This window comes from Conger conger, chromosome 6 (assembly GCF_963514075.1).
Source record: "Conger conger chromosome 6, fConCon1.1, whole genome shotgun sequence".
Classification (NCBI taxonomy): domain Eukaryota; kingdom Metazoa; phylum Chordata; class Actinopteri; order Anguilliformes; family Congridae; genus Conger; species Conger conger.
In genome coordinates, this window is record NC_083765.1 from 18,320,576 (window position 1) to 18,346,156 (window position 25,581).

General features: G+C 40.8%; 1 protein-coding gene across 3 annotated transcripts in view; it reads left to right on the plus strand.

Moving 5' to 3' along the window:
• The first annotated feature begins 10,979 nt into the window (after positions 1 to 10,979).
• The window catches only part of arnt2 (aryl-hydrocarbon receptor nuclear translocator 2), a 47,223-nt gene continuing 32,621 nt past the window's right edge, over positions 10,980 to 25,581 (plus strand). For 2 of the 3 annotated variants that reach the window (XM_061244652.1, XM_061244651.1), the window contains exons 1-5: positions 10,982 to 11,254; positions 14,925 to 15,039; positions 17,653 to 17,700; positions 20,577 to 20,790; positions 21,177 to 21,390. In XM_061244652.1, the coding sequence (XP_061100636.1) occupies positions 11,224 to 11,254; positions 14,925 to 15,039; positions 17,653 to 17,700; positions 20,577 to 20,790; positions 21,177 to 21,390 (622 nt within the window). In that variant the 5' untranslated portion in view covers positions 10,982 to 11,223. Of the gene's footprint in view, positions 11,255 to 14,924; positions 15,040 to 17,652; positions 17,701 to 20,576; positions 20,791 to 21,176; positions 21,391 to 25,581 lie in introns of all 3 variants that reach the window. The other variant, XM_061244653.1, reaches the window with a different exon arrangement.

The window sequence follows — 25,581 nt, forward strand, 5'->3', positions numbered from 1 at the left end:
AGAACTAATGTACATTTTCTTTGTGATGTTGCTAGATCAGGAGACTCCACTCTGCTGTCAGATAGATTAGTCACCCCTAACTCATAATTTAAGCCTTAGTATTGTATGGCATCCAATTCTTGCAATTTGCAATAATGAACTGTCCCAGTTGAATGGAGCACCTAAATGTCAAGTGGACGTTTACTTTAGTTTTTGACCGAAAGTAAATTTGACCTTTTTATATTATTGCACATTGGCATTGAACAGAAGGAATGTCAATTTACTGACATAGGATGAAGAGGCCAGCAAAGTATTCACAGCAGTAAAAGAAAAATATCCCACTCCTGCTCCTTTTATGAAAGGGTTTAAAAGTTCTGGCTCATGATTCCATTCATCGTGGCCATCTGCCATGGAGGAGGGTGGCCTGTGAGACATCTGCCATGTCTGCTAGCCCTGCTACAGTTACTGTGTGCTGCAGAGAGCTATGCAGAACCTGCAATGGCACTATGTGGGCAGGAGTCAAGGACCCTGCAGTCAAAGAGCAGATACATCCTGCTGAAAAGTGTGTGTGTGTGTGTGTGTGTGTGTGTGTGTGTGCCTGTATGTGGGTGTTTGTGTGTGCATATGTTTGTGTGTATATGTGTGCCTGTGTATGTGTGTTGTTTTATCTTCTTTGTTTCAGACGTTCTCCATGAAAGATTACAAACTGTGTGGAGACATTGTCTGGCAAGTATGAGGAAGTGGCTGAACACAATTGGCTTGCAGTTCCAGATAAGTAAGTAGAGAGTCTGGTCATTGATCTCAGAGCCCATAGCTCTGTTGTAGTAAACAAATGAAAGTGATGCTGATCTTGCATGAATTTTTTTTAGTTTTAATGTTTTGGGGTTTTTTTAAGGGAGGGGGGAGGGAAAGGGGTTCTGGTGGTGGTGTAACAAGCTTTATGTCCATAATTCCATTAACTGCTGTAACAGAGACATGAAATTACCCCTACAAGATCTCTGGGCTTGCATCTCTCAGCACTTTTTCATGTCAGTTTTAGCTTTCTGCTGACCAGGAATGAGCATCCACTGAGAAGCTTGTATCCTGAGGTGTTAGGAGGTGGATGCAAGCATCTCCTTCTCCCCCTAGACTGAGGTTCGCTGACCATGTAGAGAGCAGAGCTCCGTCAGCTTTGTGTACAAAACTTTTATTGTGTTTTTGTTGGGACCCCTGATGAAACTAAACTGTGAGGCAGTCTGCACAGAACTGGTTTAAATGCTCATCCCTTCTGAAAATAACATGAGATGACATCACATTCACAGTCTAACTCTGGGGGAAACACCTTTGCCTTGCTTCATGTCTACTTGGACAGCTCTGACAACCTGCTTATTATCTCTCACTGGACTTGTTATGGAAACCCTGGCGCTAAGCCTTTGTTTGTAGTTCTACTCTGTAGGGATTTGGCTGGAACATCAATTTGTGAAATCAGAATAATTTCTAGCGCACTTAACATGCTGGCTGCTGCTATAGATTCCCTGTGCTGAGGGAGGGGAGCTGCTTCTGAGAAGTCCTTTCTGAGGCACCTTGAAAAAGCAAAGCATCCAGGGTAATTATACTTCTCACTGCATGAGACCGGGCTGCTATTGTAGTGAGATGGGTGCAGGGCACCACTACAGCAACAGATTTCTGATCAGTCACTCTGTGGTATTAGGGAGAGTCACAGAGTGAGCTGGGCCCCATATGAACAGTCTGTGCTGCTGAATAGTGTATGCTGTCTGTTGTAAAATGCATTCTCTACCTGACCTCATCAAGATGCCATCTACACGATTGAGTTAAACAGATAACACCTGCTAATGATCACTGGTGCTTGGTCAGTGGCACACAGACACATACACTGCTCATCTCTCCCTATATAAGCTTGGGTGAAAGACCCTCACTCTGGATCCATTTCCATCTCACTGTGGACCACTGCATGGAATAAACTTTCATTTCTGTTCACACTGCTGAGTCTCCTGGTCGTCTCTTTGGAAAAAAGCTAAACTAAGCTGCCCTATTGTTCATGTCCACTCATTGAAGGAACAGCTTGCAGTGAGCAGAGAATCTTCAATGTTGGTCCTACGGTTTCTGTGCAAGTCCGACATGGTTCAAGTAGGCTTGTTAGAGAGGGATCTAATTTGAGGGAGGAGAGGAGAGGAATGGCTAATCTCTCTAAATACATGAGAGAATGGCAATGTCTTCATCTGGTACATACACATCTCCTTGAATTGTAGGAAGGGTTTGCAAATTACATTGATTGTAATGTAAATTTTCTGAAAATCTGACTGTTTCCTTGAAAAATGCAGTGCCCTCCCTCCCATGTTACTGTTTGCAGTGCACATTACAAAATGAGAATCCATAAAAACAAATTAAAAAAAACATATTTCACATCGATATAGAAGTCTTTTAAAGTGTGGTGTAAAAAGAAGAGGTGCCAAAAATGACAGTAGCAAACATTCCTAAACAGCCCATTGATTTTGGCACAGATCTTGTGCCAGCAGACTTGTGCCACCTCCCTCTCGGTCTCTCCTGACACAACTGAGACTGCCAGGGTTTATTTAACAGTGACAAAGAATAGATGCTCTAGGGATCCCCTGCCAATCACCAAGTGCGTGTGTGGTGTGACCCCAGACATGTAATGCAGTAACTCCTTTGGCAGCATGATGTTAAAATGTCTGTCTCTCCACTGTTGCCTTTTCATAGCCCTTCAAAGAGACAAGGCCTCAGCAGTTTATTAGAGTGCTGGGCCAGCAGTGATGTTGGAAGGAAGACACAAACAACCAAGTGTACCACAAAAGCAAACTTGCACTGTCAGCATTCGAACTGTCACACCTGAGCTGCGAGACTGGGAATGAAAAGCTGGTCCTTGACTGAAAAGGCCAAAGTTAGTATTTCCTCTTCGCTATCGCACTACAATTGACAGACCCCACCTTTATCAGAAAAGTCATGCATGTGTGATTTCTGGAGGAAATTTACACCGCAGTAAATCCACAGCCTCCCACTCTCAATTGTGATTTCCAACAATCGAACTTTATAACCTTTTCTAGCCCCAGGTGACAGATTACAACTTGGCTCATTTCACGCTTGAGAACACAATCTTGAACAAACCACCTCATACCAGAAAAAAGACCCTCAAGTTGTCTTGCATATATTCCATTTGTTTATGGTAATTAATATACGTATTGAAACATGAATGATGGAAGAAGCTGCCCAATGCTTTAATCTGTACAGAGGTTTCAAGGGTTCGACTAAAATGGAAAATGCATGTGAAAAAAAGAACTAGGCTGCAACTGAATTGCATATTTTTTTGTTGACTGGAGTATAATCGAATAATTCTTCTTATCTGTTATATTATCTCTTAGTGCCTTTCTGCAAATAGTTTTTAGAGGAATAGCTTCCATGAAAATACAGACCATAATTTAATTTAAATTGACATGAATCTTTCTGTTACTCAATAATCTACTGACAAACAGGCAGATTGTTTTCGAGAATTATAATGGATAATGAAGTCAGTCTGATAAAGACACTACAGAAACACCAACAAAGAACAGAGATTTGTCAATATTTCTCACAAAAAAATAGATAATTTGAGTAACCACTGGCTAACTTTTTATTACTTTAAAATGTCACACAACCCTCTTGTCATAATTCAAACATTTCAAACTAAATGTTTGCAGAAATACAACATGAACACAAATGTATTTTCTCATCCCTGGCTTGTGTCAGATATGCACAGCAGACCACGGTGAGTCTAAGATCTCATGTAAATTGACCGAAATGCTTTGATCACAAAAAGGCTTACAAACTACAAAGTATCGGCTGTCCTTTTTTTCGTGTTCTACCCCAGTACATGATCTTCCAGCATCTCTGACTCTAAGCAGCCCCCAAATTCGGCAATAACAGATAATAAAAAGAGGGGAAAATAGCGAAGATGATAAAATGTACCTGTCTGTTCTCACATCCTGTTGAGCAGAAAGTAAAAGTGTCTCCACGGCGAGCTTCAGAGCAGGAGCAGTGACCGGTGCAGCATTACCACACAGACCTTACTGCATCGCCTTCACCGAGGAGGAGAAGTGGCAGCTCCCTGCAGCTCCACATGGACGCGTTCGGTGCAGCGAGGGTCCCATTAGTCCATGCTCTGCTCCGCTTGCCACACTGTGCCCAGCTGTCTCATCCTCCTGCTGAGTCCCCGGTGCTGCCGGTCTGTGTGTGTGTGTGTGTGTGTGTGTGTGTGTGTGAGAGAGAGAGAGAGAGAGAGAGAGAGAGCGAGAGAGAAAGACAGAGAGAGAGAGTGAGAGAGAGAGAGAAAGACAGAGAGAGAGCGAGATGGAAAGAGAGACTGTTCAGCCCCACTACACAGACTCACACTGTGCCCTGTGCATAAGGTTTCCCATCATAAAATGGGATACAGCTGCCTAGTACAGGCAGATGTCATTACAGGCATCTTTTTGGACAGACGTATCTTTTTGGACAGACGTATTGCCAAATGCAGTCTCCCTGGTTAGGGGGCAGAGAGAGTCGGAGCCAGTCTGGAGGGAGTGATGCTAATGCGAGTGGACGGGCAGCAGAGGTTACCGGAAACTTCCTCAGCCACAGCCCTGACAGTCTCCTCTGTCAGCCACACTGCACTCCCAGGTGCACTCCCACAATGCACAGATACAAAACACAAATACTGCATCTGCGGTCAAGGGCAAACATGACAAGGCCCTGACTTGCATCTATGCTCTATGCATATCTGGCAGAAGTACGATGGTATGAGGCGCATCTGATACCTTGGACACCGGATGACATAAAGCCAACAAATATATTCCATACTTTTTAGGCGTAATGTATAGCTGAATCTAGTCCCACCCCCCACAGAGTGATGTTGATAGGTCACAGACTTCAGAAGGCCAGGGCATGGGGCGACATGGCTCAGGCAGTAAGGGCAGTCGTCTGGCAGTCGGAAGATTGCCGGTTTGATCCCCCGCCCAGGCTGTGTCGAAGTGTCCCTGAGCAAGACACCAAACCCCCAAATGCTCCTGACGAGCTGGTTGGTGCCTTGCATGGCAGCCAATCACCGTTGGTGTGTGAGTGTGTGAGTGCGTGAGTGTGCGTATGAATGGGTGAATGAGAAGCATCAATTGTACAGCACTTTGGATAAATGTGCTATATAAATGCCAACCATTTACCATGCAAACAATATTCAACCAAATACAAAACATGACTATTTTTTTTTACATTATGTTAATTTGTCTCAAACATTGAAATGCAGGGCTATGTATGAAACATACTAATTACTACATGGTGAAACCAATATGTGCAAAAAATTAAAAACCTTTAATAAAAGCTTAGAATCTCCATTTTGATCATGTATGAATAGTTTGATTACAAACAGCAAAAATAACACATTAATAGGAAAAAGCAGGTAAAGGCAAGGTGTGTCCAAACTTTTGACTGTGTATAATTAATAATAATATATTAACTCATTAGAAATTATATTAGGCCTAATAAAACATCCTAATCTGAGATGCAATCGAAGCTTCAAATGAGCAACAATTACAAATCATCATTTAAAAAAGTATAGGGACATTCTTTATTAAACAATGATCTGGTAGCATTTGACAGGACTAAACCTGAATAGATTGCAGTGTGGGAAGGTGATTTAATCGAGTGATGAAAATGTTGGCTAAGGTGAAAAAGGTGACAGTTTAGGAATATATATTAGCTTAAGTAGGCTCTGTACTTTTCACTATCGTTGAATAACTCATGGGACTGGGGAACTGACCTTTGGAAATCCAAATGCCATTTTCTAATATTTTTCGAGCTTAAATGTATATTTAAGTGAAAGTTGATGTTGATTTCAGTGTTGAATATACAGTGTGCCCCTCAAATGGAAGTCATGATTTCATCATTGTGATAGAGCTATTTTCATAGGACAGTCTTGAGATAGGGATTACCCCACAGTAATACCCATGTCCCAAATGAGTTTGATTGTTTTATCACACAAATGGATAACTTCACATTACTTAGTTCACATAAGACAATTATCAAAAAAACTAAATCAGCCATTCAGTAAAATAAATAAAACAAACCCATTCATTTTCGAAAGACAGCTGATTATGGAGACCAGGAATAAGATCATGTTCATTTCTGTCTCTGCTTACTAATTCCCTGGCTTTTGGTATTAGATGCTCATTGTCGTAAAGAAGAAATGCATTTACCCCGGTCTCTCTGTGCTTTATACTGTGCCCTTCAGCAAGATTGGACACTTCAAAGCCATTCTGTATTCACGCTAATACTCTGTTAGTTTCAGCATTATCAAAGGTGGACCGGTGAGGGAAGTGCATGTAATTAAGTGAGAGGTAGAAGATTGATGAGAAAGCCCTGTTAAATGAAACAGACGAGTTATCGGGCACTGCTGCCCGGGGTGATAATGAGTCTTCAGAAAGGGGGATTGTGCTTAAATGTAGCTCAGTATTAGACCCTTCCTGTGAAATTAACTACATGCAGAACCTGGGAGCATTCACTCTTGATTGCTATGGAGGGCAAACCAGCATAATAAAATACTTTAGTCATGCACCTTTAGTTTTCAGAAGTCACTTCAACGATAACCTAATCACATATATTTAAGGTCATTAATTATTGAAGTTTGCTAAAATAAAACCCCAAAAGAAATAGTGTTTTTGTATGCACATAGAATTGAGTTGTTCTTTTATTAATAAACTCAAATACACACACACACACACACACACGCACACCCCTTAAATTGATACTTTTAAAGAAAGAGATAAAGGAGTACGAGTGATCAAAGACAAAATATTTTATTTTTTTCACTTTTACAAACAAACAAACAAACAAAATGAGCAGTAAAACAGAACACTGAAATAAATATAAGATGAAGCAACTGGGGGAACAAAACTAGTACAGTATGAATACTGGACACACATGGCAAATTGGATTTGAAATAAAACAATGAATATGAGAGCACAGTGTAAGTGTAGGAATTACATCATTTTTATGCATGGTACCCCCATTTCAGGAGCAAAAATAATTGGACATTTGGCTTCTGTGCTGTTTCTGATTAATCAGGTGTATTAAATTGCTTCCTTTGTGCAGGTATTAGAAAGCTCTGAGGATCTTTAGGCTTTGGAGTCTGTTATTGGTGTTTGCAAACATGAGGACCAGAGTTATTCTAATGTTATTCATATGAGGCTGAGAAATAAAAGAAAACAGTCACACTGGCTAAACAATAGGCTGTCCCAAAAGCACATGATTAAGAAAGAAAGCACATAGTTGCAAAGGGGCTGGGAGGCAAAAGAAGACCTCTACAGTTGAGGACTGAAGACTTCTCGCCATGAGGAAGAAAAACTCCCAAACACCTGTTCAAAAAATCAGAAATAATATCCGGACAGCCGTTGGGCCCTTGAGCAAGGCCCTTAACCCTGCATTGCTCTGGGAAGGATTGTCTCCTGCTTAGTCTAATCAACTGTACGTCGCTCTGGATAAGAGCGTCTGCCAAATGCCAATAATGTAATCTAAGGTGAAATGGAGCTAATCTTCACCCCTGCTCTAACCACTCCCTTCTCTGATTTTTTGCTAGGGGACACCACAATAACTTCATCCCCCAGTGCAAGGAACCTCGGAGTGGTGATGAACAACAGGCTGTCCCTCTCATAGAACATCGCAGTGGTGACCCGGCATGCAGGTTCTTCCTGTACAACATCTGGAGAATCCGTCCCTTCCTCACCACCTACTCAAGTCAGCTCATTGTCCAAGCAATGGTCCTGTCCCCCCTGGACTATTGCAACTCTCTGCTGACTGGCCTTCCGGCATCTGCCATCAGACCCCTACAGCTGATCCAGAAAGACGCGGCTCGTCTGATATTCAACATCCCCAGACAGTCGCATGTCACCCCCCTGCTCACCAACCTCCCCGTTATGGCTAGCATCAAATTTAAAACATTGGTGCTTGCATACTAGGCAGTTAAGGGATCAGCCCCAGCATACATCCAAAAGCTAATCAGACCATATACACCAGCCAGAACTCCACAGTTCCACTACCTCTGGACGCCTGGCGTCTCCCCCTCATCGCACCTGCACTTCCCGATCACGACTGCTGTCTGTTCTGGCCCCATGGTGGTGGAATGACCTTCCTGTAGATGTCAGAACAGTCTTTGACCACTTTCAAGCGTAGACTGAAAACTCACCTCTTTAGCCTGCACCTTTTCCTCCCTACCTCACCATTGTAATAAGCCATGTATGCTATTTGTATGCTATAGGTATAGGTTAGTATTTGGGGTGTTCAAGCTGCCAACTGTAAGTATTGCTTCTTGGATAGTTATCTTATTATTCGACACGGGTTCAAGTTTTTATCTTTGTGATCACTCTAGGACTTGGAACCATACTTCCCTCTGGGGTTTTCAGTACATTTTATTCTATGTCACTCTGGATAAGAGTGTCTGCTAAATGACTATAATATAATGTAATGTGAAATTTCCTTGTAATGGAAGAATTATCCCTCTCTATTTAAAAGGTTTGCAGAAGTTGAAATGGAGGCATACGTCTGTACAATACTCAAAAAAGTTGGAGAGGGCATTTGTATATATGATATAAAGAACACTGACATTGTAAATGTGAATAAGCAATGAACAGCAAATAATAAAACTGTGCCATTTTTTTCTGAAACATAAGCAACTGCATGTCATACTATAGATTAACATGCATACAAAACAAATGTAGTTTTCTAGTTTGAGAGCACAAACTAGCCCTACAGTTGCACAGTCACTGACAGAATTACATCATGAATTAATTAATTAATTAATACAGAATTACAGACAGAACCCGACTCAAAAAGTAATTTTAAAAAGCAAGGCAGTCTTTATTCTTCTGCATTGTGTGATAATGGAGTGAAATCAGGGTCATTGTGTTCTTTGAGCAAAAAATAAGAGACAGAAGGAACCTACAGTACTGCACACAAAGGCAGTGATCCCTGACTTCTGTATCTGCTGCAGTTATTCATGCCAGTGGTTCTCAAAGTGGGGGGCTCAGTGACAACATGTGGGACTGTTGAGGGTTGAAGGGATAAAAATGTGTGTGTGTGTGTGTGTGGGTGCCTACAAAACAAAAATCCTATAATCAACTATAACCAAAAGGGGGCCTCATCAAAAAGGTTTGAGAACCACTGATTCAAACTGTATACTGTACATAATAGGTCAAAGTAATGACATTTGCCTGTATGTATATGTATGCTGTGCATGTCTGTACATTGTGATCATATATTGAGCCCCAGCACAATATTTTAACATTTTTATATCTAGAGGTTTTTGGGTTACAAAGAGCAAAGAATAATCACAATAGGCTACAGTTCACTCCAGGATAACAAGTCAATGGAAATGGAAGTGTTCTTTGAACTTTTTCAACTTTTTCATGTATTTAAAGCTGAAATTGTTAACTGAAATAAATTACTGAACGCTGGGAGCTGGGATGCATTGTGGGGCTGAACGAATGGCGTATAAAATATATGTTACGAACTGCACCAGTACATACCACCAGAGTTCACTCAAACGGAACCAGTTAAATTATTATGGCAATAATGCACCATTGTGGATCACTGATCACTGTTACATTCCATAGTCAAGAGAATATCATGAGCCTAACTTGGCTTGTTCAATTTTAAAGATTGCAAGACTGTTGTTAATCAAAACCTCAGGTAGCTAGTGCAAGCGATCAAAATGTCTTTTGACATTTAGGCGTACTGTCCATGTACGATTATTACCAGAACTAATCAAGATCAGGGGAATAATAGGAGTTGTGACCTAAATTAAGATCTAATAATGGAATAACCTTGATTGTTATTCTAAAAATGACTAATAAGAAATGTCCTATGGACATTTAAAATAAATGAATCTCTGACATTGGAATAGATGCCCTTGACAGATTCCACCGTGTTCCACGCCTAAAAGCATGTCAATTAGTTCCGTCCAAATCTGTTACACGCCAATGCATACATACTGTAGGTAGGCCTACAATATCAGTGTAGGCTACTTGCCAATTTGAACTATCATTTGTACAGACATTATTTGTAAGACCTCCTCTCCACTTGCTAAATTATTCAATGGAAAATATAAAACAATATAATCTTATACGGCAGAATATAATGATTTAATTTATTCATCATATGCATGGGACTCACGCAAGCTGCATAAACATTATTTCCCATTCATTTTCTCATTCAAATAATACTAAGCATCCCCACAATATCCTACCTGGTTCATTACGACCACAACATCCCATGAAAATACAATTCTGAAGTAGGTTAAATGGGAATAAAACGGCCCAACAATACTTGGATAAAAATAGACGAGAACCAAAGGAAAATATTAAATTATTCTCAATCAATGATCTTTCAGCCCGGCTCAGACTGGAAATAAAAGTGTTTTATCCACCTATAGTCAGTCATAGGCCTATTAATTCTTTAAAATCCACGAAGTTGCATCCTCGTAGGTGAGGCATCGGTTAATTTCACACGAACTATAGAAATACATTTATGCCTGAACCGATATATCATTCTCGGATATAAATAGAAAACGCTGACAAAACATCCATCATCAAAATCAATAGCTCGACAGCCTACTCACTGCATTGAATAATAGGCTACTGTACGTAAGCTGCAATTCGGTCACGAAGGATTTACATAAGTGGGCTATACTTTGCTGGCGAGCCGTGTCGTGATTTGACAATTAGTCTGTTGAGATGTGAAGAATTGTTAAAATTATTTTGCTTTTAATTTACTACACGACAAATAAAGAAAATAAGTAAATACAACAAATACACTAAATACGATGCTTGTTTGACTTATGCAACAGTGGGCCATGCATAGGCTACGCTGATCAATAATCATCACCATTTCAATAACTTGTTAAACTGTGGTTATTTCATAGTTGTTGACGTTATAACTTTGAAGCAATACTGTATAAATTAATTCAAAGGAAGTCTCGCGGTGTTAGCTTTCAGACATCTTGCATTTTGCAATTTGAAAGAACGAATTGTTTCTTTCGCTGGCACGGGCCCTTACGCTATTAGTAAAGGTTGGGTTCTGATATATTTTTCCTTGGAAAACGGGGTAGTGCACATGAAGTTCTGAGCAGCTGTGCCGTGCTCGCGTGCGAACCCTACAGCGGATTGTCTTTCCCCGGGGCGTCCTGTATTGTGCGTCATTTTCGTTTCTTCATTTTCCCCTCGACTCAACATGGCAACACCCGCCGCTGTTAATCCGTCGGGTAAGTGCGATTTCTTGTTATTTTGCTCGATAAGACACTACTCCACGTTTTGTCACTTGTTTAAGGTATAATACCCTATGCGAATAGCTATTTTTCATTACAACAACAAACTAAGCCTCAGTGCTTATCCCGACGTCAGTCTCAGCATCCCCTTCCCCCACTTAGCCATCTACACTGTAGCTAGTTAGCTAACGTTAGCAAGTTACAAATATAAACAGAGACCGTACTTCTAAAGCTGTTACGGGGTCTTTGGATGAATGAGACTTATCTGTTTTATGAATAACTGTCAGTGTCTGTAAATGTAACACATTTGACGCTCGTAGCAGTTTACACCGCGTTATAGCCGATGTAAATTTGGTTTTTTTTTTAGTGTAGGCTACATTATTATCCACCAAGAAGTAGCCTAGCGTCGAGTACGTGCTTTGATTCCCTTGATTGGCGTCCTTAAAATACAAAGGTTTATTTTCCCGTCGAAAGACTGTCTGGATGTTTGCTTGTTACAAACTGTCCAAACCTGACGTTTTTGTTTCTGTTTATGTTTGTGCCGTTACTATGTCGGATACTTCCTCTGCCTGTTGATTCCGAGAAAGTGAGCCATTATTTATATTGGAACGCTTCAACACTAGTCCCACAGTTGGTTAGCTTTGACGTTTTACTCGTAAAATAAAATGGGCAAATATAGAGAGAAGTATGTTTTTCACCCAAGTGAACATGTTTAACTCGTGTGTATTGTCGTTATCAAGTCAGAAACGAACAACATTGCATGCCCAGATAGGTTGGAAATGAAAACGGTAAATTGGGGATTGGTTTGTTTTTAGGCATTCAAATTTAGTTCTTTGAAGAAGTATACTGATGCTGGAGTTCCGAGGTAGGAGAGAAGTGAAAATGTACCCTCGAGGCCTGTCTGACAGTAGCCTAATATAAACGTGTTTATTTGGAACAGAAAATAATTTGGCTTGGTTTCCAGTGTTTGTGACAGGTTTTCATTTTAATTTAACCTACTTTCCAAACGGTTTTGAAAGACGGTACACATTTGAAAATGGCCCAAAGGAACAACAAGATGTCTTTCCATATGAGACAAGCATGCTGCAAATATTCTGGCAGGAATTTAGAAGGATTTCTTTGAGTTCATTTTAACACAAGCTTTTGTCAAACTTCAGTGACCTTACTTTGCTAAAAATGTAGTCTAATGCAAAATAATCTGATACCCTTATTTTAATTGCAAAAAAGGTCATGCTCTAATAAGCCAATATCACTGCTCTCTCACAGAATCTCTGACAACCCAGGATCTCCTTGTCATATCAGTTGCAAATGTGCTGAATATAAATTAAGGAAAATAAATAATGTCTGTGTTATTACTGCCTGGGCTGCATACAAAGTTGTTGAACATACTTAAGAATGCAAGACCAAGGGTGTCGGAAGATTCACCAGCTGAAGGACACTCAACTCTGCTTTCTCAGGTCTGTCTGTACTTAAGAGCAGGAATCTGAATGCTGGTGTAGCACATTAAAAGCACCAGGAAAATAACTCCTTTATTGCCTGCTTTATAACATGACACATTATCTGCTGCTGAGTAAAAACTGCATTACTACCATGTTGTGAAAATGCTGTTGCTCATTTATCAACTGCCAGCCAAAATGTGCATATTTCTGTTCATTATGGATATTTAAAATGGGCTACAGAGTATGTGTTGTATGTCAATGGATAATTGTGTAACATGTTTCATTGTGTGGTTAGTTGTGAAAACCAGAATGTTCTTTCCAAAAGGGGAAAGCTATACCAAGGCACATTGGTATTCTTGTGAACATAATTGAATTTGTACATTTCCAACAACTGTAAATTCCAGCAGCCATTTATGTGGATGTCAGTGATGCAGGCCCTGAGATAGGCCTAGCCTATATTCTGTGGTGACCTCCACTGCAGAGAATAGTGTGTGTTCATAGTCTTCATTGTTGCTGCTTTCAAACATGCAGATTTTACACCACCAACTCCTACAATCAGCTGATCACTCTGTATTTATTTTTACATTGGCATTTACAATGGGTGTTTACACACTTTGTAATGAACATTTTCCAAATGAAATAATGAATTCAGGAAATACCCACATTTTTTGCCAATTATGGGAAATGTATTCTGTCACCCCTTAAAAGTCGACTCAGTGTAATTACTGAAAATTGGTCAACTGCTGAAAAAGAATAGCTCAATAAACACAAACATACTGTGACATACTGGAAATGGGCCATTACTCTTAAAGGATTGGCTCAGGGCCCATAATGGTGTGTGTATGCGTTACCAATAACTCATTGTCCTTTAAGGAGTGTCTGCTGCCTGGTTTGTTGTCTGTTGTGCATGTCATGTTCTGTGTGGAAGTGCATAGGCTTCTATTTCCTTGCATTATGTGTAAAGTACTATATAGTTTACATGGTTGAGATATTTCTTAAAATGCAATATAGACCATATTGCATTTTAAGAAATATCTCAACCATGTAAACTATATATGCTGCCTGGTTTGTTGACGCAAGTTCAAACTCAATTGGCTCAAGGTGATTGTACAAATTTGCAAAGTGCACTTGAGTTTGAACTTGCGTCATTTATTTTGTGGGGGTTTTTTTTTCTTTTTTTTTCTTTTTTTTTTTTACGTGGGACATTCTCAAGGATCTGCCCCTAATTTGTTTTTTCTGCTCCCCAATACACACTTTCAGTCACTGTTAGTACTTGTAGTCATCATAATAAAAGTGCTCTGTGCCTTGGGCCTGAGAGGGTGGCTCCTGTGGAGTTTAGGCCTACATACTTTTTTTGCGTCCAGATAGAATGATTAACTGCCTGGAGACACAAGAAAGACAGAGAAGCGTGAAAGTTTGTTTAAAGAGTAAGGACAGTCGTGGAGTCCTCTGACAGGGAAATCATTGCCAAGGAGAAAAATTCCTTGGTGGTTTGAATCGTGTGCTTAACCTTTGATCTTCCCATCAGTTATGCTACCGCACATTTATAAAAAAATAAATGCAGTGATGATTAATTCTGTTGTTTTTGCAGGCCAGCCACAAAAATACAGTATATGTGGGCCTATGCACTTCAGTGTACAACTGAAATGGTTTCAAAATACTGAAGAATGAAATGTGTTTAATGGTCCATTATCCCTTACTGCAAACCAAGATGGGAAGTTGCGTTTTATAATGCATACTTCATTGGTTAATATATCGCTAAAACAATTTATGTGTCCTGCCAAGTAGTTTAGTTCAATGATTAAGAAATTCTATTTTTAGAGATTTATTTTCTAACTGAATTACTGATTTATTGAGGCATCTTTAGACTATGACAAATTTGTTGTGGAATCTATATTTGAAAGTCATATTTCACAAAAAAGTTTATAAAGTTGTTCCAAAAGTTTATAAATGTGCAAATAAAAATCTCTTGGCAAAGCTGGATTAGGCAAGACATGTATGTAAAACATAGCACCCATTGTCCTGACTGAACCTCCTGTGAAGGAATGTGGTTCATCAATAAAAGAATGGTTCTTTTTCTTTTTCTTTTGTTTTCCTTGCATTGGGAATGCACACAATATGAAATATTGATGTGCCCGTTTAAAGCACATGGGCACAGAAGCTGAGGTTTGTTGACTCCCTTGCAGAAGGGAGAGTGACACTAATGTTGTTGTTTTCTTGCGATGCAGAGATGGGCTCGGACCTCCCTGGGCCCGTGGCGATGCCTGGAGCCGTGGTGGGGGCTGGGCAGGTGCGCATGGCTGCTTCCATGCCAGGCCGCGGGGGCAAGAGGAGATCCGGCGGGTAAGCTTTCACATTTCACCTCCTTTCCTGTGGTAATGAGAGTATCTGTTTATGCACACACACACACACACACACACACACACACACACACACACACACACACACACTCACGCTCACGCACGCTCACACACACACACACACACACACACACACACACACACACACACACAGGAACCTTATGACAAAAGACTAAAGGATGTCGTCTGAGGTCACGTTGTGGGAAATTTCTTGTGAAAGTGGTGCAATCTGTTACCACTGCTCTCGCCCACAATGCACTGGGCCTCCCACTCTAAGCGTGACTGTAGTGGGAATGGTGGATATTGCATACGGCATTCGGCCCAGCTGTGTCCCACTCCCTGCAGCCCTATTTAGAGTGTCAGCAGCCACTTTAGCATGTCATTGCTTGTGTGTGGGCATGCAGGAAAGTAGGACGTTACCGGCCCTAGTCAATTAATATCCATCATGCATGAAAAATGAAATTGTGTAATCACAACGCTCAGCCTCCTGGCTGATGAGTCGGCGTTCTTCATTACTTTGAAAACAACGCTTTGATTAATGTTAACTAATGTCAAAGTGAGCACTCATTACTGACTTATTTTCATTCCAGGCCAATTATATTTGACTTATTTAGTGCATTTCACAAATAATTTATACAGGTTTGTTCCAATAGATATGTAAATTACCTTGTTTGCTTTTTAATTAATATTAGTAATAACGAGAGGTGATTGATTTGATGTGATCAGCCACACTACTGCAGTTTGTTTTTGACTGCTCTTCCGCCTTGAAATGTTTAGAACTGGTGTATCTTTGTACTGCTGTTCCTCTTGCTTCATGTTAAAAAACATAGTTTAATATTTTGCAGATGCATAAATAAGTTGTGTGTAGCGACTCAGGGTAGAACGCAGTTAAAGGAAATGATGCGAGAGAACTCGGGGAAAGTGATTGGATAGGTGTAGAAAGCGGTTAAATATTAACCCCCTATGTGCCGTTTACCAGGGCGTGCATCCAACTGAGAAATGTTCCTGGCATTAGCAGGGGCTGCATCCAACTGAGAAATGTTCCTGGCATTAGTTTTCATTCTGGACATTTTAGCTATTTTCAGTAAATTTCTGGGAATTGTTATTTTCATGGTCTGTTGAATTGGACATGTTAACTGGTCACTCCTAAGATACCTGCACACGTTCTCTGGTTAGAGTGTCCGGTTGTCCCTTTGTGTGGGCAGCTCAGTGCAGGCAGGCCCCTCATGGTTTCCACACCTGCAGGGGATTTTCACAGGGTTAAAGCCTAAGCTGGGACACATTCCACTGGAGCTCCACTCTGTTCCCCTCTGTGTGGTCGCAGTGTGGCCATGTTCTGTTGTGCTGCGACACCCAGGGACCCACCAAAAAATTATCTATATGTTTCTTCTGCAGAATCGATATGATAATGGATAAAGGGGAACTTTATGTTTGTTTTTATTTACTTATTTATTCATTTTTTTGACACCACCCATCCACCCACCGACCCGCTTCCATTACGAACAGTCCTTGCTCTTGGAAAATATTCACTTCCCTCAGCTAGCATTCCTAAAATCCATTCCAGTAAACTCTATTGTATTAAGAGATTGAAAAGCTAACCAAGCTGTCTTCTGGTGTATAATTTCTGAGGAAGTCTATTGAAGACGTCCTTTATTGAATCTAATTTCACCAGCATGTTTCAGGGGGAAATTATATAGCAGCCATTTCATCTGTGGTAGAAGAGATCAGTTGGCCTCCTGTTTCTCAGGCCATCCAGTATAGATATTGCTATAAAAAAATATTGATCATATGCCATGTTAACATGCTGGCAAGCCATATAAGCTAGTTTTATGGTTTCCTCAGCAGTTAAGAAACCTGTCAGCCTTTGACAACATTATATTGTTATTTATATCGCAGACTGTAATTTCCAGAACATTAAAGCACTAGTGAAGAAGACATTCTGGGGCTTTTCTCGTCTCATTTAGTTTTGTTTCCCATTAAAAGTCTCCAGATGGAAAAGATTTATGATGCCGCACGGAATTGCTGATGTCACATCTGTTTCAGTTCTGTGATTTACACAGAAATATCCCGTCATTTTGAAAATAATATTTTTTATAAAAGACCTTTCCACTGAGACTAATACATGACAATGAGCATCTCCCATTTTGTTCTTGTACAAATGTTTTCCTGGACACTGTCAGCCATATTGAATAGTTTTGTCTCATGGCTGAAGGGGTGGGTAAGGGAGCGTCCAGTGGCCTTACAGATGGAATGGCTGTGAACAGGATGGGTAGCTTCCTCTTTTCTGAGAGAAGTCTTTGTTGGTCCACACACGGATGTGAGCTCTGCGTCAACATGCTCCTTCTCATGTCACGCATAATTTGAATGCAAGTGCTGAAGATTTCTCTGGCTAAAACAGAAAAAATATTTTCTGCTATAAAATGGCAATTTCTCTTGGATCACACAATATTATGACTTACAATATGGTAATGATATTACTTCAGAGAACGCATACATGCCACATGACTTCTGGAGGAGGAAGTTCCGACCACATACTGATGTGGGTGGGGATATGTCCTTAAATGACTGACAAGAGCTTTTTTTTTTTGTGTCGCAGAATGGACTTTGATGACGAAGATGGAGAAGGACCCAGCAAATTTTCAAGGTGAGGCTAACAAATCACAGCCCAGTGTGTTATCCATGCAGGCCTGTCACTGAAATGCTTGGTAAGGAAGGTGGCTTTGATGTCTAGTCTAGTTTGATGTGTTATTTTGATATAGCTGCTAATATATTCATGAATGTACTTGTCTAGAGTCAGTATTGACATTTTCAGAGAGCCTGATGCAAAAACGTGCAGTTTTATCACCACGCTGTTTTTGTTCTACATACGCTGAGCCTTTTTTTTAGTAGTTATTTCGTTTTTCACTTGAATTTCTGTTTGGCATACCTCTCACTAGATTCATTCTCTGTCCATCAGTCTCATGTTTTATTTATGCTTTTATTAATGTTCTCTTGAATGAATCTGTATCCATTTTATGCTGAATTGGTATTACTTGAGCTTTGACTATTAACAAGGAGACAGGGCCCTCTGCTGGAGAAAGGCGGAACTGAATCAGAATTTTAAAATACATACAAGGTTTTCGCATGCAGTTACATGTGCATGGACTGCACTGTAGTGGAACAGTTATTTGGGACTTACTTTATAAAAGTAAATAATACTTTTAATTATTTTATAGTGTATGTGTTCAGGTATCAGTGTTGGACGATGAAATTGACCTCATCCCAACAGCTTGGCCTTTTAAAGGTGCCTGTGGCTGTCAGTGTGCTGCTGAGTGCTGTATTCAGCCCAGCCTCTGTGATACCGTGGGCACCCACACACTCATGGCCATGTGTGACCTGTACAATGCATCCAGCACAGTGTGGCCTCAAGTATACCTGGGCCCCATGGTCCCTGTCAGGCAGAAATAAATGGGAAGCGATTACTTGTCACTGCTGATGCTATTCGAATGGGCCTACAAATGAACTGTGTTAAGCTTTCCTAAGAAGTGCATAAATATTCCTGTATATATAATCTTATTTAGCATCAGACATTTGAGCAGTGAGTTCTGTCACCTTGTCATAAGTGACATTATCACCATATTGAAAGTCAGAAAAGTAAGTACTCAATCGTGAAGCTGACATAAGCACATTAATGCACACTAATCAGATAAAGCACAATAATCTGGTTTTACGTAGTGCTTATTGAAGGTTTTATGTACCTCTTTTTATGACCCTCCTTTCTGTTCCTGAATATTTGTCTGTCATATACAGTGAGCTCCATAATGTTTGGGATAAAGACCTTTTTTTCTTAATTTACTCAACAATTTTAGATTTCTAATCAATGTTACGTAAGTGAAAGAGGTCATGCAGACACATCTGCACCTGCCTCCTGAAGAGTGTTTCTGATCTGTCGGACAGGTGTTGGGGAGTTTCTCCTTCATTATGGTGAAAATTATTTAGTTATCCACTGCACCAAGCCCTTCGCGATTATTGAGCTCACCACAGTGCTACTTCTATACGATGTTCCGAAAGGTTGATTTTGGTAAGCCTTAGCTTTGGCCTATGTCTCTGACTGTTTTTTCTTATCGCAACATTGGTATAACTCTGGTCCTCTTGTTGACTCCACAGGCAATAGGAGGCCTAGAATCAAGACCTTGAGGGTATGCCTAGGGAGTTTAACTTGCCCTGGGTTTCTTTGCGTAACCTGACCTCACCAAACCAAACGACCACTATTGGGCTTAAGTGGTACTACGCAGGTGGTTACCAACTTGCTAATTGACGACGGCCTTTGTTAACCAAGAGCTGTGCGCCTTCCCTTAAAGTGGCGGTGTATGCAAAAACGAAGGCTACACATTCTTAAACACCTAAAACTGAAGATATTTACAATTATTATGCCTGAAGTCAAAATATTCTTTAACTCTAGAATCTTGTAATTAAGGGCAGTACATAGGCTATTGACGCACAGGGTTCAAGAAGCTTGCATTTTGTCAGCTACTGTATTCTCTTGATTGAGTTGTGTTCCAATTCATGTGAATTGCTTGATTATACATCTAAAAGTTTGGAGTACAGAACCAAAACAAGGCAAACATCTCTGATCCAAACATTATGGAGGTCATGACAAGAGGATACAGCCACTTCAACGATTCATTAGATTTTTTATCAGTAGTGCTGTGCAGTCTCTGTGTTGAAAAACGTTAGCCGCCCCGTCCAGTGTTTGACACACGACAGTACACTCCTCTTCTATTCCCACCATACAAGAAGTATGGTATTTTTATACAAGTGCTGAGGAGTGTTGTGCAGTTTCCCTAATACAGTACAACTCCTGTTTTCATCACGATAATCTGAAAAGTTTCTGAATTTAATTGAGTTGCAGTTGCATCTTATTAGTAAATGTTTTCTGTTGTCAACCATGAGCTGTACGGTATTAGTCAAAACTGTATCACACATTCTAGGTGAAATTTCTATTCTGCTGTTCACCTATAAACGGTGTATATACGCATACTGAAAAGTGACATATTTCATTGCAGATATATTGCAGGCATTACTTGTCTAACCAGCATAATGTACTGCTCCTCTGTGCTGATATAATGTGCAGTTGGGAGTGTTCAAAAGCAAACTTTCCAAATTGACTATAAAAGCAGATCCAGTGTGCATTGCAGTCAATTTGTGAATTGGTACACTGTATATATATTTTAATGAGTGCACTTTCTCTTTATATTCTCAGAAAGCACAATCCAGAGAAGCAAAACAAAGTCTTTTGTACTTAAAAACTTAGAGGAAAAAACCCCCCCCAAAAAAACCACATTGTAATGTCTTTGAAGATTTCTAAGTGGCAGAAAATCAATAAAGTAAACAGTCAGTGCCCGGCTGTCGGTGGGCGTTTGGCTCAGTCGCAGAAGGCCGCTTGGCGCCCTCTGGTGTCGGTGTTGAACCTTTGGGATTGTCCTCGTTACACCCCAGTCTCCGAGCTCATTGATCATCTCACTCACTCTCGCCGTCCAGAGAGAACCACAGCGAGATCGAGCGGCGCCGCAGGAACAAGATGACCCAGTACATCACGGAGCTGTCGGACATGGTGCCCACCTGCAGCGCCCTGGCCCGCAAGCCTGACAAGCTGACCATCCTGCGCATGGCCGTGTCGCACATGAAGTCCATGAGGGGCACGGGAAACACCTCCACCGACGGGGCCTACAAGCCCTCCTTTCTGACCGAGCAGGTGGGCACCAGCTTCTGCTGTCTCATGTCAGTCTGAGATTAGAGCACGTCTCATGAAGGCCACTAGAGGGTGTGTTTCCTTTCACTCAGGTTATTCAATGCTATTCCCCCTGTTTCTATTTAGCAAAATATTTGTTCATCTCATGCTTTGGCATGGACTTCCTATATGTGTTTTGTCTAGATAAATCTTAACATCTTGGAGGGTTTTGAGTTGCCAAAGCACCTTTGGGGAAAAATGAGCCAAAACGACCAATGACGGACCATAAACAAAGGACGATAATCAACCGATAAGCTGCTCGTTCCTGAACTGGACGGTTTTTAGACTGAGGGTGGTTTCTGTGTGCATGCGTTGGCTCCTCCTCACGGTGTCCCCCGTGCGTTCGGCAGGAGCTGAAGCACCTGATTCTGGAGGCGGCGGACGGCTTCCTGTTTGTGGTGGCGGCGGAGACGGGCCGGGTGATCTACGTGTCGGACTCGGTGACCCCCGTGCTCAACCATCCGCAGCAGGAGTGGTTCGGGAGCACGCTGTACGAGCAGGTCCACCCGGACGACGTGGACAAGCTGAGGGAGCAGCTCAGCACCTCAGAGAACTCCATGACAGGTACTGCGTGCAGGGCTGTGTCAGGGGTGCAGGTCTGCTTTAATTCGGGTGCTTTAGGGGCTGTGGCACCTCAGGGAATTCACATACAAGTGTACGGGTGTGAGTATGTGTTAGGGTACCTCTGATAACTATTGTGGGTGGCTGGGCAGAAGTGGGAGGGGCTCCATGGAGGACTCTTTCAGGTAAGTGGTTTTGTGTTTACTGGAACGCATCCAGAAGTGGTTAGAAATAGGCACGGTGATGGCTGGTGGATCAACAGTGACACGCCACTGCTGATCACAGGGCTCCAAATGTTTTCCATCCTTTTTTGCAGCCCAAATTTCTGTTTGTTTGGTTAAAAGCACACTTTGCATTTGCAGTCTCACAAAACAGACTCTTACTCCTCTATAACCCTATCTCACTGACAATTGTCAAGTCCACTCTTGAGTACCATTCATGTTATTGTGCTAATGCGCCTTTTTTTTTTTTTCCATCTTTCTGGTAAAACAAATGCCATAAAATGCAATGTTTTGGCCTTGGGGGCTTAATTTAGTAAATTCCCATCTGTTTTAGACTTTTAGTAAAGTCTCATCTGTTTCCATAGTTGCTGTAGAAACAGGGTTGCTGTTTGCAGCTAAACTATTAAACTATAAACTATAAACTATTAAATAATCTGCCAAAGTCTGAATGCAGTAAACTGTCTAGTAAAGGGTCTAAACAAATCAATGATGCCAATTTCTATTTCCAAAAGGTTTTAGTGTTTTGAAACCATAAGAATTTATCTGTACATAAGTATACACAGTGCAAACCAGGAGCTTTGTCGGGCCTATGCCAAATACACTGTGAATGGTGCTATACCAGCTTTTTGGCAATGTGTCCCCTGTGAAGGATGTCCAGACCGCAAAGTCAGCTTTTTACTTTGAGTTTTTTCCCCACGAGTTTGAAATGTTCTGTGAGAACAGTGGCAGGTAGTGAGGGGACACTTTGACAGTTACAGTTAGTAGGGTTTTCATATAGAGTGGTTCTGCTGCCTGATTCTATAGTTTCCATTTTGTATGGTCCATGAATGTCAGATGACTGATTTTTTGCAAAGAAAACTGAACATTACAGATGTTGAAATCCTATGTAGATTGCAAGTGCTGCCACTAGAGGGACCTATTACACAAATGTGAGAGTGGAAAATGATGTGCAGGGCCTGGGCATCTCAGACAACATGAACAAATACAGCTATGTATTGGCATTTATAGAGTACACTTACTGCTCTGGAATCTTGTCATCCATATTGTCTGAAGTTATCTCACTGCATTGACTTGTCACAATCCTCCTTTGACCAGAACTTGGAGCAGTTCAGTGGTGGAAAATGTAATAAAAGAATTGGAGGGGGGGAAAAAAATCTGTAACAATCTTAAAAGATTTTCCATTCCTGTGAGCGGCTTTGGTTGAATTTTTTAAATATAGATATAGAGTTTGACTTTAATTGTCATAGCTTATTAGAGATCTGACTATTAATGTTTTATGTGGCTACATTGCAGTTAAGTCATTTCTATGGAATTAGAAATGTGTTCTTAGGCTAGCTGTAATTAGATGAGTTGATGGTGTCATGAGAATACATATTTTGCTGTAAAAGCAGGGTTCCCTGTTGGTCAGGGGTAATATATTTTAGCTTTCAAATTATTCGTTTCTCAACATTGTTCAATTTCTCAACAATGACCGAGCAGGCCATTATCTGAATAATTCATGCCAATTGGTAGTTAATTCCATTTCTAATGGCATCTTATGGTCGCTTTATTTCATTTTTTTGTGTTACAAAATTGTGTGGACTATTTTGACCGCATGGATTTGTGGCTCTGGAGAACTATAAGCTCTGCTAGTTTCTGTTTTCACCTTAAACAAAGACCAAACCAGGTAGCCGTGAGTGAGTTAACTGTAATCAACTGTTGATTAATCGTCAACTGTTAACTGATGAAAAGAGCAGCAAATCATCAAATCTGGACCTCAAATCCAAATCCAGCCTGGGTTTTCTGTTCTCCCTGGTAATTAGCTGAGCAATTAGTTCTGCTGATTGGCCAGACTGTCTTCACACCTGACTCTCAGGTAAAGGGAGGGAGGAAAACCAGAAGTTTTCAGACCTCGAGGACTGTGATTTGATGATGGTTCACTCTATATTCCCCACAATGCCCAAACCCAAAAAGTAGGGTACAAGCAATGTACACTACTTGGTCACTGCAGACTATTTTTAATTTAAATGTATGTATTTATTAATTTTATTTTATTTTTATTTTGGGGGGGGTCAAGATGGTGACCACTGCTGTGCTCATCTATACATGTAAGGTTGGCAGAACATGCTCACGTGAACAAAAATAGACCCAATTTCTGTTTAATTGCTTGTCGGTTATTAATCATGGATACATAATTAGTGTAAGTACACAACAAGCCAGGAAAACCCTTGTTTGAAACCAAAAAAACCCTAAAGAAACGAATAACATTACCGTTCCTTGCTTGCTCACCAAGTCACTGACCGCTGTCATGCAAGCGTTGCGCATTGCTAAGTAACCAGCTCAGAATCCAGTGTCTGAAAACATCTTCTCTTTTTACCCCTGAATCCACTGATCCAGCGCTCTCTGTAGTGTGTAGGGAACGCATTCAGAGTGCAGCCTTGCATAGATTGCCTTTTCATTCTCTATTGCTTTGTGTAGAGCTAAGAAGCAGCTCATCTGAGCATAGTCTGTTAAAATGCCTGTGAAAATGGCCCAATTTTCTGAAATCATTCACTTGGCTTTGTTGTTCTTCCCCCTGAATGATTGCAAGATAGGCAGTTACAGGACTATTTACATTTCTATCTTAAACATGTTGTGTTCACAGTGGCTGAGTTGCGTGATTTCACGTAAATTGACTAATCGAAATGCTCTTGAGCCACACGTGAAAATAACTACCATAGTAGACGATTAACAGAACAGAATTGCAATACTGGCCGTACAGATTATTCTAACTGGAACGCTTGAAACAGCAGAACAAACATAAACCAGTCAAGCACAATGATCAGTTGAAAGGTAAATGTTCTGCCTTCTTTACCACCCGCTCACTAGCCATGGCCATGTGAGACAGTTCCAATAGGTGTATGTACACTCATGTCACAGTGTAATTACAGTTTGTCTGTGCTGGTAATGGTGTGGACAGTAGTTAAACATAGCTATCAAGTTGCTCGTTTTCAGTAATGTAATATCTGGAGGGTATTGTCACAGCATGTATAATTTGATTAGGCGATTAACACAATTGGATTCCTTTTTGAGTGGACAGGAGCTGAGATGGAACATTACATTGGAAGTGAGTTCAGTGACTTGTTTTATAAAGTACAACACGAACCTGGCCTTTAAGAAAGTCCAGATTGACATTTTCCCAACCAGGTTTTGATAAGCCTTTTTTACAGGCAGATGAAGGATGAAGCTCTTTTCTCTGTCCTTTTCATCCAGCGTCATGTCTAATGGCAAGAGAACGTTACTGATTGGACAGGCATGCATAATTGATTAAAAGTGATTTTACATCTCAGGTGTCTGGTCCCTACTCTTCTCGGGGTGAAATATTACATCCACTGTGTGGCTGTCTGCTCAGAGAATGACTGGAGGGCTGTTTTTATAGTAGAGTGACAATGAGTGGAACGGTTGGAATGGTAAGGCAGAGAATTCTGCAGATTCTCTGGAGTGACAGTTTTAACTGAGTCGCTGGCTGTTTAAATGTATAATGCAGTCCGTAAGTATTTGGGCAATGGGACAATTTCTGTTCTGTTCCTACATGGATTACCCAATATGGATGTAAATGGCCTCAAATTAAAGGAGTTAGTCTGCACTTTTACCTCATTCATTGTTTCATTTCAAGTCCAATGTGCTGGAGTACAGAGCTAAAAGAACAGAAATTGTACCACTGTCCAAATACTAACGGACTGCACTGTTCATCTAGAACTTCAAAGTCAAATGAACCATGGGACTATGAGATCAGAGTTGCATGCTGGTGTCTACTGTAATTCAGGAAAGTCCCTGTGAAAATATCTGCTTGTCAGCCTTTGTTATTTTGTGCATCTGTGTGGGCTGCATTTTACATTTGAATGGGAAAATTAAAAATTCACTCGGTTTTCTGGGCTCTTGCATTGTCTTTAATTCAGTTCTCTGTATTTGCACTTTACATAATCTAGGCTGAATTCATAATTGGTCAGTAACC